The sequence below is a fragment of the Mirounga angustirostris genome, unplaced genomic scaffold (assembly GCF_029215605.1).
Source record: "Mirounga angustirostris isolate CCGP_5_RB_7025 unplaced genomic scaffold, mMirAng1.0.hap1 SCAF_6, whole genome shotgun sequence".
In the NCBI taxonomy this organism is placed as follows: domain Eukaryota; kingdom Metazoa; phylum Chordata; class Mammalia; order Carnivora; family Phocidae; genus Mirounga; species Mirounga angustirostris.
In genome coordinates this window covers 111,363,226-111,377,150 of record NW_026991714.1, presented here as the reverse complement: position 1 = coordinate 111,377,150, position 13,925 = coordinate 111,363,226, and the positions used below count along the sequence as shown (strand labels likewise).

At 35.6% G+C, this 13,925-nt stretch overlaps 1 protein-coding gene across 12 annotated transcripts in view; it reads right to left on the bottom strand.

Moving 5' to 3' along the window:
• CCSER2 (coiled-coil serine rich protein 2) overlaps positions 1-13,925 on the bottom strand; it is a 189,848-nt gene that overhangs the window by 65,148 nt on the left and 110,775 nt on the right. Inside the window, exon 7 of one of the 12 annotated variants that reach the window (XM_064594905.1) lies at positions 511-1,684. The exons of the other annotated variants lie outside the window; for them this stretch is intronic. Within the exon in view, the coding sequence (XP_064450975.1) occupies positions 1,571-1,684 (114 nt within the window). The 3' untranslated portion in view covers positions 511-1,570. Of the gene's footprint in view, positions 1-510; positions 1,685-13,925 lie in introns of those variants that run through there. 12 annotated transcript variants of the gene reach the window in all.

Below are 13,925 nucleotides of genomic sequence, written 5' to 3'. Positions count from 1 at the left end.
AACATTTATATACCTAATAAAATAGCCTGAAAATACTAAAACAAAAACTGACAGCATTAAAAGCTGAAAAATCTATAATTATAGCAGGAAATTAACACTACTCTCAGAAACTCACAGATCAAAGAAAAATTTAGTAAGGATGAATAAAATATAAATAATACAATTAAAAAGATTAATATAATAGATATACTGCTACCTAAAATATAAAGAATATATGTTCTTTTCAAACAAACATAGAATGGTCACAAAAATTGAACATACTCTAAGCCAGGAATAATTAATTATGTCCACGGGACAAATCCAGCCAGATGTCTATTTTTATTATAGTCCATGAACTAAGAATGGCTTTTACATTTTTAAATGATTCCACTTTAAATGATTTTATAAATATCAACATAAGAGCTGCAATTTTGTTTCTTGCCCCAAAAAGCGAGAATATTTACTATGTGGCCTTCTAAGGAAAAGTCTTCCAACTCCTGCTTTAGGACACAAAAGCAAATATTGACACATTCCAAAGAACTTATATCATATAGATGTTCTTTATTGTTAATGTACTAAGACTAGAAATCAATAAAAAATGAAAGCCCACACATAAACCAGTATTTTTGAAAATTGAAAAAATATTATTCTAAATAAGTTTATAGTAAAGGCCAAGACAATGGAGAGTCATTAATGTTTAAGTTATTTGCTATGCCTCAAAGAAAAAAAAAATTCCACTTTTTATTAACGTCCAGCAGTCTAGACTTAGGCAATCAAGAGGGAAAAATTTATTTCCATCAGAGTACAAGAGCCTAAAGATCATGAATAAAATCTCCAACTGAATCAATTAATAAAACCATCTCCCCTCCAAATAACTCTGAGACTAACCAATGGTAATACTCCCTATTAAACCTTGATTCAAATGAAAAGTGCCTAAGGCTAAATTAGGAAAAGCTTCTTTAAGCAATAGAGGGGGAAGAAAAACATAAAATGGACAGAAAACCTTCTCTTTTTAAAAAAAACACTGAATAACAATCATGCATGCAATGTTCATGCTTCATATTACATATACTAAGAAGCTAACATTTATTGGACAATGCTGGCACTGTTCTAAGCATTTTGCATAAACATATTTAACGAATGCACAGATGCAGAAATACATAGTAACTACAACACACCAATGCATGAAAAATAAGCAATTCATAGTTAACTGATTGTCCAAGTATGCTGGGCTGAAGTGTCTCAGTTTCTATGGGTTCTAGTTAGGATCTTTAAACTCTAAATACAATTAACCTTAATTAACTCTTGTGCCATTTACATTTTATTTAAGATTCAAAAAGATAGATAAACTTTCCTTTATTCTAAGAGCATTAGGAGACTACTGTCAGCAAGTCATCTTTCACTTTTCTCTTTTGACATAGCATCAAGGTAAACTTTCGTTCTAACATTATAACTCTTCCACATAATAACTTATTGGAAAACCCTATAACAAACTCCATCTTACCCAAGTGGTTCTTCCATGAGTTTGCAAAAACTGGGATCTTCCTATGAGCTCCAGAGCAGCTGCAATGGACATGGATACTTGAAATGACTAACAAAAAAGTTTTGGCAGCGTTGACCAATCTCTGCTGACAAGCATCATCAGTGATGTCAACAAAGCTGCCTTGTTTTTCAGATATGCTACAACACAATCACAAGAGGCATCCTAGGAAAGGGAGTAGAGGAAGAGGAGAGATTGATTTTTTTCATTTTCTTATTGAAAAGTCGCTTCTTTAAAAACAAAAGGATATGGATGAACAATCACATAGACTCTACAATGTGCACTGAGAATAATTTTTGAATAATGCTGTAATTCACCTATGGGATTTAACATCTAATCACTGAAGCTATACTTGAGAGGATTTCTAGAACACAAACTTATAAAGCTTGATTTTCAATAACAGCTTCAGAGATGAGGTGCTCCTAACAAATGGCTGGGATAAAGATATTTTTAAAACAGAAAAATCTGGCATTTCAATTGACTAGAACATTGTTATATATGGACAGGTCTGTAATATTCTAAGCAAATAGTACTTACAAATTTCCTGTTTCAACTTTTATATTGAGCCTAATTATATATATCTGAGACAGGATATCCTTTTCTACAGGTTTCTTCTGTTACTTGAAAATATTAGCTGTAAATTTCTTCTAATTTTTTTAATTAAAAAAATAAACTCTTCAAACCACCTGTTTACTATAGTATGAACTAAATAATTGCTTCTATACTACTGAGTTTTTCCTCAACATTTCCTTTAAAATCCTTCTGTGTCCAATTGTTTTTTAGTAGATGCCTCAGCGCATATGTCTGCATTTTCTATTCTTTTCCACTGCTTTATGTTTCTATTTGTGTCAGTATTATATCCTGCTCTAAAGAGTTCCCTCCCACCCCCCTTTCTCTTTCAATCTTTCTCAAAGAACACAAAGAGTAAGCTCTTTGGTGTTAACAGTTTTGGAGTCACTTTCATGAATACCACAAAGGTGTTTTGATTTTGACTGAAATGGCATTACATCTATAAAAATAATACTGGGAAGAACTGTAAGTTCCAATCATATACTCAGTTTGTATCTTATCTTTTTGCCCTTTATAAAGTATCATTTTTTAAAAAGATTATTTATTTGATAGAGACACAGCGAGAGAGGGAACACAAGCTGGGGGAGTGGGAGAGGGAGAAGCAGGCTTCCCGCCAAGCAGGGAGCCCGATGTAGGGCTCAATCCCAGGACCCTGGGATCATGACCTGAGCCAAAGGCAGACGCTTAACGACTGAGCCACCCATGTGCCCCTATCATATCATTTTTATAATTACTTAATGCTTATATGTTCTCCTAGAGTATAAGGTAGTTGTCTTGGTTACAACATTAATATCCATGGAATAAGTTAATTTTCACAACATTTAGCCTTCCTATAGAACGTATTTTCTTCAAATCTTTTATACAAAATTTTGCAGGAGTCTTTATAAAACGTCACAAACATCTTTCAGTGTATTTACTGATGATTTAATGTTTCATTGATGCAGTGATCATTCCATTATTTTCAATTTAAATCTATGATTTATTATCTTGGAGTTTTGAGTATAGTATTGTTTATGTACTAAAACAGGTTTATTTTGGGGGGAACCATAACCCACAATAAGAAATAATTTATAATCCAACCAAGCATACATACTCATGAATATCTGTGCATGTATGTGTGTGTGGGCATATATCTAAGTAAGGATGGATGGGTAGATAGTGGACATACAGATACAGATATCACATTAAAAACAAGTTCCACAAGGATATATTTGTCTTTGCTACATGTGATGCCCCCTGATAGTGCCTATCCTATTCTACTTTATTAGAAAAAAATTCTAGTTATGATGGTCAAAGTTTATTTCAAAACCCACTAACCAGCTGTAACGTGTAGTTTTAAGAACAATTCACTATGTATAAGACAAGAATTGTGTCTTTTTTATCTTCATTATTACCACAATCTTAGTACTCAACAAGTGCTTAAAAAATATACTGAATGATGGAATGACACTAATTAAATGAATACTAAAGTAAATGGAATTAGCTTTCTGAGTAGCTACATAAAATTTTAAGCAATGCAAGCAGTTAAAAACCCCTGACCTTCCCATTTTTACTGTTACTGTTACCATTATTGTTATAATAACCTAACATTTATTAATTGCTTTCTATGCAGCAGACATTATGCTTAGCACGTTATCTGAATTTCCTCATGCATTCTTTAAAACAGTCCTGAGATAGGAGCTATTATAATTTCTGTATTTTTTATAGGGAATTTGCCCAAGACCACAAAACAAACAAGTAGAAAAACTGGTCAAAATTCTAATTTTTTGAAATTACATTCATTCTTATTAGTTTTCATCATTAATATCTAGAAATTAAGCATTATCTCAATTACCCCACAACTAAAAACCACTCAAATGTCTATCAGCAGGTATATGAATAAAAATAAAATTGTGGTATATATACACATACACACACACACACACCCCAAAATGCTGTTCAGTAATAAAAAAGAACGAACTACTGATACTCTCAAAATAGATGAATATCAAAACCATTATGGTGAGAGAAAGAACCCAGAAACAAAAAGAGTACACACTGGATGATCTCATTTAGATGAATTTCTAGAGAAGACAAAACTTTAGTAACAGCAAGCAGAGCAATGGCTGCCTGGGACAGGTTTGAGAAAGGACTGACCCCAAAGGGACATGAGAGGATTTCAGCAGCTACAGAAATATTCTTTATCTTGATTGTGGTGGTGGTGGTTATACAACTGTAGACATATTCATCAAAACATAAACTGTATACACAAAATGGGTACACTTTATTTGAATGTATTACCTTAATGAAGTCGATACATTTTTTTTTCTAACTTGTTTCTTCTTCCTCTTCACTATCTTTTCCCTTCCTGAACAAGCCATTAGGTGAGACAGAGCAAGTGAAGTCTCTACCCAAAAAAAGCCCAAGTAGAGAACAGGTCCCTGCAGGGGGGCAGCTTACCAGGCATGTCAGAGTCTACAAGACTGAGAAGGACATCCATAGAGGGAGTAGGGGAACAATGTGATATCAGAGTCAGCCTGAGTAGAATGAGAAGGGCACATGCACTAATGGGCAGCCTGGTATGGACTGTCAGAGTCCAAGCTGACTGAGGTGGGAATCCACACATGAAATGGCCCGGAGAGGGCTACCAGAGCACAAGCAGCATGAGGAGGGCACCTATACAGGAAAAGAACTAGTGCCAGGTGTCAGAAACAATTATGGCAAGAAGTGTGTCCATGTGCAGGCATCAACTGACATGTGGTATCAAGCCCAAGCAGAGTAAGGAGGCATCCATATGGGGAGGGAGACTGGTGTGGGATGTCAGAATCCAGGGGGCTGGTTGACACGGAGTTGGAGCCCAAGTAGGATGAGGAAGGTGTACACAGAGGATGATAAGAAGCTATGCATGGCGATCTCACTAAGATACAGAATCTTTTTTTTTTAAGATTTTATTTATTTATTTGAGAGAGAGAGAATGAGAGACAGAGAGCGTGAGAGGGAGGAGGGTCAGAGGGAGAAGCAGACTCCCTGCCGAGCAGGGAGCCCGATGCGGGACTCGATCCCGGGACTCCAGGATCATGACCTGAGCCTAAGGCAGTCGCTTAACCAACTAAGCCATCCAGGCGCCCTAAGATACAGAATCTTAATGGGGTGAGGAGAGCAACTACACAGGACAGGTGGTAACAGGGTGGCAGGAAATTGGTTGCACTCTGGATGATTGATTAAATGAATAAATATACTAAGGAAAACAGAGACCAATTTTCTCACTGTTGGAAGAGAGAATTATAAACACAGAAAAAGAAATGCTGTATTTAGACTGGAACTAAACTTATGAGAACAAACCCACAGTTTTCGATACATATACGCAGATACAGAAATATAGTCATAAATATGCATATAAATACCCACAAATACACACATTCACACTCACACACCTTGAGAGGGCTTAAGGGCACTGACGACCCAATAGCAGTAAGCACACCTAGCCCCCAGATCTTGGCTTCTAAATACCATTCTCCACTAGAAGTAACCTGGGTTCCTTGAAAAAATGACTGTTTCCAGATAGGATTAGGGAAAATACTAAATAAGAATGGGATTATCCTGCATTGCCAAAAAAGTACTCAAAGAAAGATGGGTACAAGAAGTCAAAAGTACACAGAAGCCAACCTGAAAGAGTTCTCAAATGCCAAATCTTAGACAATGTGAGCATCAAAGTAAATTATATTCACAGATTATAAATGATGATATAAAATAAGGAACCATGAGTACATGGCATAATTACATAAATAAATCAGTGAATAAAGTGGAAATCTAACAAGGAATAGGATATTTATATAGTTTCAAAATTCCTCCCCATAAAATACTAATTACAAAGGGGGAAAGAGTAATGTTACAGTAGAGAAGGCTAACAGACCATACCTTTATCAAGTGATCAGAGGTAATATCACTAATGAGACAAACCAAAGTCATGAGCCATCTGACAATGAGAACAATACAGCACTGTTTCTGTGACATTTCTGTTGAGGATATGTAACCTGAATCCAATCATATGGCTACAAAGACAAACCCAAACTAAGAGGCATTCTGCAGAATAACTGGCCTATAATATTAAAAAGTGTCAAGGTCATCAAAGGCAAGAGAAAACTGAGGAAGTATTGCAGTTTGAAGAAAACTAGACACATGACAGTTAAAAACAGTCTGTGATTCTGAACTGGATCTTTTTGCTATAAAGGACATTACTAGCACAAATGGCAAGCCCTAAACAAGCTCTGAAGATTACAAGGTAATAATGCATCAGTGCTGACTCCCTGAATTTGATGACTGAATTGTTACAGAGGAGAAAATCTTTATTTGTAGGAAATATATACTTAATATTTGGCAGTGATGCACTTCAGCAGGCAACTTACTCTCATATGATTCAGGGGAAAAAAATATGAAACTTGAAGTACTTAAAATGTTTTGTAAGAATGAGAATGTTTTTTAAAAAACTTTCATATTGGGCGCCTGGGTGGCCCAGTTGGTTAAGCGACTGCCTTCAGCTCAGGTCATGATCCCGGAGTCCTGGGATCGAGTCCCACATCGGGCTCCCGGCTCAGCGGGGAGCCTGCTTCTCCCTCTGACCCTATCCCCTCTCATGCTGTCTCTCTCTCTCTCTCTCAAATAAATAAATAAATAAAATCTTAAAAAAAAAAAAAGAAAAAAACACCTTTCATATTAAAAAATAAAATAAAAAACAAATTTCCTTCATCTCATAAAGGGTATCCACAAAAAAGATATAGTAGATATCATGTTTAACAGTCAAACATTGAAAACACTCCTGTTAAGTTCAGGAGCAAGAAAGGAACAAAATCAATATTAACCTGGAATTGCTAGCCAGTCCATAAGGCAAGGAAAAATACAAACACTGAAAAGGAAAAAGAACTGTCATTATTGCAAATTATATAATAATCTAAATAAAAAAATTCCAAATAAATCTATGGATAAATTATTAAATAAGTAATAATTGTATCTAGGTTGCTGGATACAAACTCAATATATCAAGAGTCTATTGCACTTCTGTAAACCAGCAACGATCCGTTAGAAAATGATAGCACTTAAAATAGCAACAAAAACTTTAAGTACTAGAAATAAATCTAAAAAAATGATACAAGTCTTGTAAATAAAAAAGTATAAAACTTTATTGGAAAAAAAAAACTCTTAAAACTGAATCAGTGACCTATATATATATATATCATGGTTTTGGATACTAAGTCTAAATATTGTAAGATGTGGAGCGCCTGGGTGGCTCAGTCATTAAGTGTCTGCCTTCGGCTCAGGTCATGATCCCAGGATCCTGGGATCAAGCCCCATGTCAGGCTCCTTGCTCAGCGGGGAGCCTGCTTCTCCCTCTGCCTGCCACTCCCCCTGCTTGTGCTCGCTCTTTCTCTCTCTCTGTGTCAAGTACATAAAATCTTTTTTAAATAAGTAAATAAATATTGTAAAATGTTAATTCTTTCTGAAATTGATCTATTAGTTGTTATTCCCATTAAAATCCCAAAAGAATTTTTCATAGGACTCAACAAAATGATTCTAACATTTTATGAAAAAGCAAAAGACTAAGAATAGTTAAGATATTTTAGCAGAAGAGCAAGATAGGGAACCATGAGGATGTATTATCAAGCCTTATTATAAATGTTAGACTGTGTTACTTGACACTGGGATAATGTCACATATATGGACAGGTACTGCATATCTAAGGAAAAAGAGTGGATTCTTAATACTTTTAGAACTGAACCCACTGATTATTCATACAGAAAAAAATGAAAGTGGATCTCTATCTCACACTTACACACACTGAAATCAATTCCAAGGTATTTGTAATTTAATTGTGAAGGTCAAAACTCTTAATTTTTTAGAAAAGAAAGGGAGATTATATCTATAACCTCAGGGCAAGGAGAGATTTCTTAAACAAAGATTTCTGAGAGGAAAAAAACCACACACACAAAAAAAGGTCTGATAAATTCAACTACATTAGAATTGAGAATATTTGTTCATGAAAAGATACCACAGAATGAAAAAGGAGGCTACAGAAGGGAAGAAGGTACCTGCAACACATAACTTATATCTAGAATATACAAAAAAAACTCTAAAACACACACACAGACAAAAGACATGACTAGGCAACAAACATTCCATAAAGATACAAAGAAGCTCAATTTTATTATGAGTCAAGGAAATGCAGAATAAAGCCACAATTAAGTATCATTATATTCCCATCACATGACAAAAATTAAGAAGTTGGGTAAGAGGAAGTGTTGCACAGATGTAGAACAATGGAAAACAGCGTAAACTACTTAAGGGGAGTGAAACAGATTGAACAATTTTGGAAAATAGTATGGTATTTCTAGAGTACAATAATTCTATGTCCCACGATTCAGAAATTCTACTCCTAATGAATCCAGAAGAATTTTCATACATGTGTACCAGGAAAATGTTCATATTATTTGTCATAGCAGGAAAAAACCCCAAACTGGAAAGAAACAAAGTGTACATTAAGAGTAAAATGGGCAAAGAAATTATTGTTTGTTCATAAAATACAGAAATGAAAATTTATGAAACAGAACATAAATGTGAATGAACCTTAAAATGCTCAAAATGCCTTAAGATCACAGAGAAACACAGTATAATTTCACCTATATAAACTTCTAAAAGAGTCAAAACGAGTATCACAGGATTACAAATACATATGATTAAAAATTAACAGAAAAACAAGGGAAATGCTAGATTCTGGAAGAGAAGTCACTGCAATCAGGAAGGAGTACAGAGGAGCTTCTTAATGCCTTTCTTAGCCTGGGTGGGGAGTACAAACCTGTTTCACATTATTCATTTAATTGTACCCTTATGTTGTGTATGTGCTTTCCATGTATATTTCATAAACTTTTCCCCCCTAGAATGATGAAAGAAGTCCAGAGATAAAGAAGCATGATGTCCTTGGCTTTTCTGTGGTTCTCTGCCACCAAGAGGCATTATTTCAGCATCTCCTTAACTCTTAGTACACTCACCCAGGATGCTGCTGCTTTAAATATTCCATCCATTACACACACACACACACACACACACACACTCCCTCACTCACTTACACAGAGAGCAAGAGCCAAGGTAGGGGCAGACAGAAGCATTAGAAGAGGGAAAAATTAGGGGCGCCTGGGTGGCTCAGTCGTTATACGTCTGCCTTCGGCTCGGGTCATGATCCCAGGGTCCTGGGATCGAGCCCCACTTCGGGCTCCCTGCTTCACGGGATGCCTGCTTCTCCCTCTCCCACTCCCCCTGCTTGTGTTCCCTCTCTCGCTGTGACTTTCTCTGTCAAAATAAAATAAAATCTTTAAAAAAAAAAAAAAAAAGAGGGAAAAATTAATGGTTTTATTCTCAACATTGGAGGTGAGAGGAAATGATGAAATAAAACATTTGTATATTATACTTGACAGTTCATAAAACACTATTATACACTTTATTTTTATCCCCTAAACAGATAGATAGGGTATGAATCATCAGGATCAAATATTTTACAATCCCCAAGAAAATGTCAGAAAGAGGTATCATCATGCTCTTCTCATTATTCCATCTTAGAGTTTTCATTTCCTACCATAGGGTCAAAACAGATGCTGACAGTGATAATATGATAAAAGCAAACAGGGAAAATAATGAAAAAAAAAATGGGAGGCAAGAAAATGGATGGACATAACCACTTTGGAAAACTGTTTTTGCATTATATACTAAAGCTGAATATCTACATACTTTATGATTCAGCTACTCCACTCACATAGACCCAACAAAAATGTACACATATGTTCACCAAAAGACACATATTAGAATATTGTAGCAGCATTATTCACAGTAATCCCAAACTGGAAAACTGCTAAATGCTTATCAACTGTAGAACAAATAAACTGTGTATATTCACATTATGTAATATTCTTATCTACAGCAACGTGAATGAATGCAGAAAATGGATGACTTACAAACAAAATGTTGAGCAAAAGAAGCCAGATACAAAAAGAGTATATACAATTTCACTTATATAAAGTTAAAACACAGGCAAACGAATCTATGTTTTCAAAAATTGGTAGTCACCATTAGAAATGAGGGGTAGTGGGGTGCCTGGGTGGCTCAGTCATTAAGCGTCTGCCTTCGGCTCAGGTCATGATCCCAGGAGCCTGGGATCGAGCCCCGCGTCGGACTCCCTGCTTGGCAGGAAGCCTGCTTCTCCCTCTCCCACTCCCCCTGCTTGCGTTCCCTCTTTCGCTGTCTCTCTCTGTCAAATAAATAAATAAAATCTTTAAAAAAAAAAAAGAAATGAGGGGTACTGATGCTTCTGTATGGTGGTTCTGGTAAAGTTCTGTTTCTTACTGGGTGCTGTCTACATGTGTATTTTCAGTTTGTGAAGACAGAGATAGACATTTATTAACTATAACTTCTCAAGTGTTTGAAATAGGGTATATGGAATTAAAGCAAGGAGACAAGACACCACTGAAAGATTTTTTTTTTTTTTGTATGTCCCCATGTTCCAGATCAGGATCAAAATTCTTATTTAAATATCTCTAAATTAGGCAACACAATATGAGAAGTACTAAACTAAAAAATTTCAAAAGCCCTGAGTTTAAAATGCATTCTGCATCAGAATGCAACTGTGTGGCCTTGAGAAAAACAATTAAATCTGGGAATCTCAATTCTCTGCCATTAAAATAAGATTACTGAAATCCTCTCTGTCCCACAGTGTCATTGTAATAAAGAAAACAGGGTACATGAAAGTGCTGTTTAAACTGTGAAATAACCTTGAACTACATATAAAACAAAAAATAGATCAAAGGCCAAATGGTTTACAATTTTAAATTTTATCTGTGTGCAATGAGAACTCTGTTCAAGTGAATCTTAAATATAGAGGCCTATTTAATAAAGACTCCATAGCTGTGGGTTTGGCTGAGGGGATGCAGGGTGATGGTGAGGAGTTGGGAGCTGCCTTCACATTCTCCTCTCCCTGTTGTCCCCAGTGAATCTCCTAAAAATGCCACTGTGTGCAACAGGCCTTGGAGTCATGAAGATTGAGGGAGAAAAAAAAGGTATCCTGGTTTTATCACTAACTAGCTATCTTTTTTTTTTTTTTCTTTTCTTTTTAAGATTAGAGAAGCAGACTCCTCGCTGAGCTCGGAGCCCTATTCGGCTCAATCTCATGACCCTGAGATCATGACCTGAGCTGAAATAAAGAGTCCGATTCTTAACCAACTGAGCCACCCAGTTGCGCCACTAATTAGCTTTCTGAGCCTCAACTTCTTCAGCTGTGAGTTGAAGCAACTATCACCTACTTTTCAAGGACGAGAGATAATGAACATTAGAAAACCTAGAAAAATGCCCAGTACGCAATATAGACAACTATATAAAAGTTTTACATACACAACTCTGTAGGACATATGCATGAAAGAGAACACAATTTTAACTATTTTCAAAGCAATTAAATTTAACAAATATAATCTAAAATTTGGATGTCTGCAACAACCTCTTAAATATTATGATTTAAGTCATTCCCTCTGCTATTCATTTTCCACAAATCCCTTCAAATAATATTTTTAAAATATCAATCTGGCCATGTCACTCATCTGGCTTACTACTGCCTAAAGAGTAATGCTCAAGCTCCTTCTGTGGCACATAGGCCCTTTACAATCTGCCCCAAACCTAATGATCACTACTGCCTCTTCTCCAGCATCCTACCTTTTAACCATATCCCATATGAAAAATACGGACATGTACTTTTTCAATAACATTTTTCCCCCCCAAATAGCAAATACATATTATAGAAAATTAGAAATTAGAAAATGTAGATTTAAAAAAAAAAGGCATCACATTCTCACCATCTGGGTATCATCACTATTAACATCTTAGTGCATTTCCTTCTGGAGATACACATATATAGATATATGACTATAATGCACATACTGTTTTATAACCTATCTTTAGTCGATAATCTTTACCTTTCCATTTCAGTAAATTTCTACCTCATCTAAACATAAGCCACATTCAAATCTCCCCCAATTGGCCAAAAATGTCTTCTACAGCTGATCTGTCAACCAATATCCAATTCAGAATCTCACATTACATCCAGTTGTCCATTAAATTTCTTTTAATGTAGCGCTTTCACCTCCCCGCATCAACTTTTTAGGACAATAACAAGCTAAAGGGATATTACTGTTTTTCCTACAGAGTTTTCAACCATATGAATTTGTCTGGTTTCTTCCTCTCTTTTTCTTCTATCACCTGTTTAACCTATAAAAAGAAAGTTGTAAGCAATGGCTTGAGGAATTAAAATTAAATGGTTTTGCTAGAATATATTATGCACAATTACGTGTATCGTATGAGCAGATACATATTATCTGGATAACTCAACTCATTAGTAATGGGAAAACCATCTCTGGATTAGGGTGATAACAGTTTGATCTCTTGGCTCGCCTGGGTGGCTCAGTTAAGCATCTGCCTTCAGCTCAAGTCATGATCCTGGGGTCCTGGGATCGAATCCCCACGTGGGGCTCCCTGCTCAGCGGGGAGTCTGCTTCTCCCTCCCACTGCTCGTGCGCTCTCATTCACTCGCTCTCTCTCTCTCCCTCTCAAATAAATAAAAATCTTTAAAAACCAACCAACCAACCAAACAAACAAAAAACCAGTTTGATCTCTCCAGTGAACAAGAATGTTTTTCTCTTGCAACCATAAATAATTTATATGGAGTTACTTTGGCACAACAAGAACTGACTAGGAACCCACTGCCCATTCACCTAACAGTTATATCAACAATTAATAATCCTGGCATAAAGCAGAAATTTCTTTAGGCTTTGTAAAATTATGTTTTTCTAATTTTATCAGACTTTCTACATTTATTTGCTGGCATTCTTCAGCAAAATTCAATCCTATTTCATTAAGGATTTAGTTACTGAAACATAGACACCACTACAAATGCAATATAAATGCTTAATTCTTCTTATTAATAAACATTTTAAAAGTAAGAAGTTGTATTAAAAGTTATCTCAAAATGTATCAAGTGAGCACTGCTGCTTTTTCTGGCTTTCTCTTTATTGATTATCTTACGTACTCATGGGTTTTCCCAAAGTCATTATGACAAATGACTTGAGAGCTCATGCTCTCAAGAACCTCTAACTATGTTCATGCTGATTCCACTGATCTCCCTAAATTCTTCACCTGATAAACTCAACTTACAGTTTCACATCTTCTCCATAATGCCATAGAATGAATTTCTTCATCTCCAATCCCAAAGCAATTTTTCTATTTCGTATACTACATAAAGATACCTCTAGTGTAATATTTGGTTGTGTATCTTTTACATTTCCTGGACTTCTCTTTCAGAAGTAAGGATAGTATCTTTCACCAGTGTTACTTACAGTTTGATTTGCAGATCACTTCTGGCACAAACTATTTTCTGTCTGTGACACAATAAAAAGCTTGCACCAGACTATAAATCAACTAGTTACTAAACACAGTTTAGTTTTGGCTCAGTTTTTTTATTTGATAGCAAGAATTTCTGGAAGAAGGATGAAATGTGTTTATTTTGATTCTGGCAAGAGCTACTTTAACTCTCCCTGGACTAATAACAAATACTTGTACAAGCTACTTTGAATAGCATTGTCCAGTCATCAATTTACCCTTAACTGCCAGGAACACAAAAGGAATATAAACAATTGTTTGTAGAGAAAGAAGGCAGTGTGCAGGAGTAAGGACCATGCGTGTGTCAAAATATCCCTTCTAAGGTAAAGGATAGGTCATTGCACCTGGATCCTGCTATAACCAAAAAAGATGTACAGTACGTAGTGGGCATCTTTGG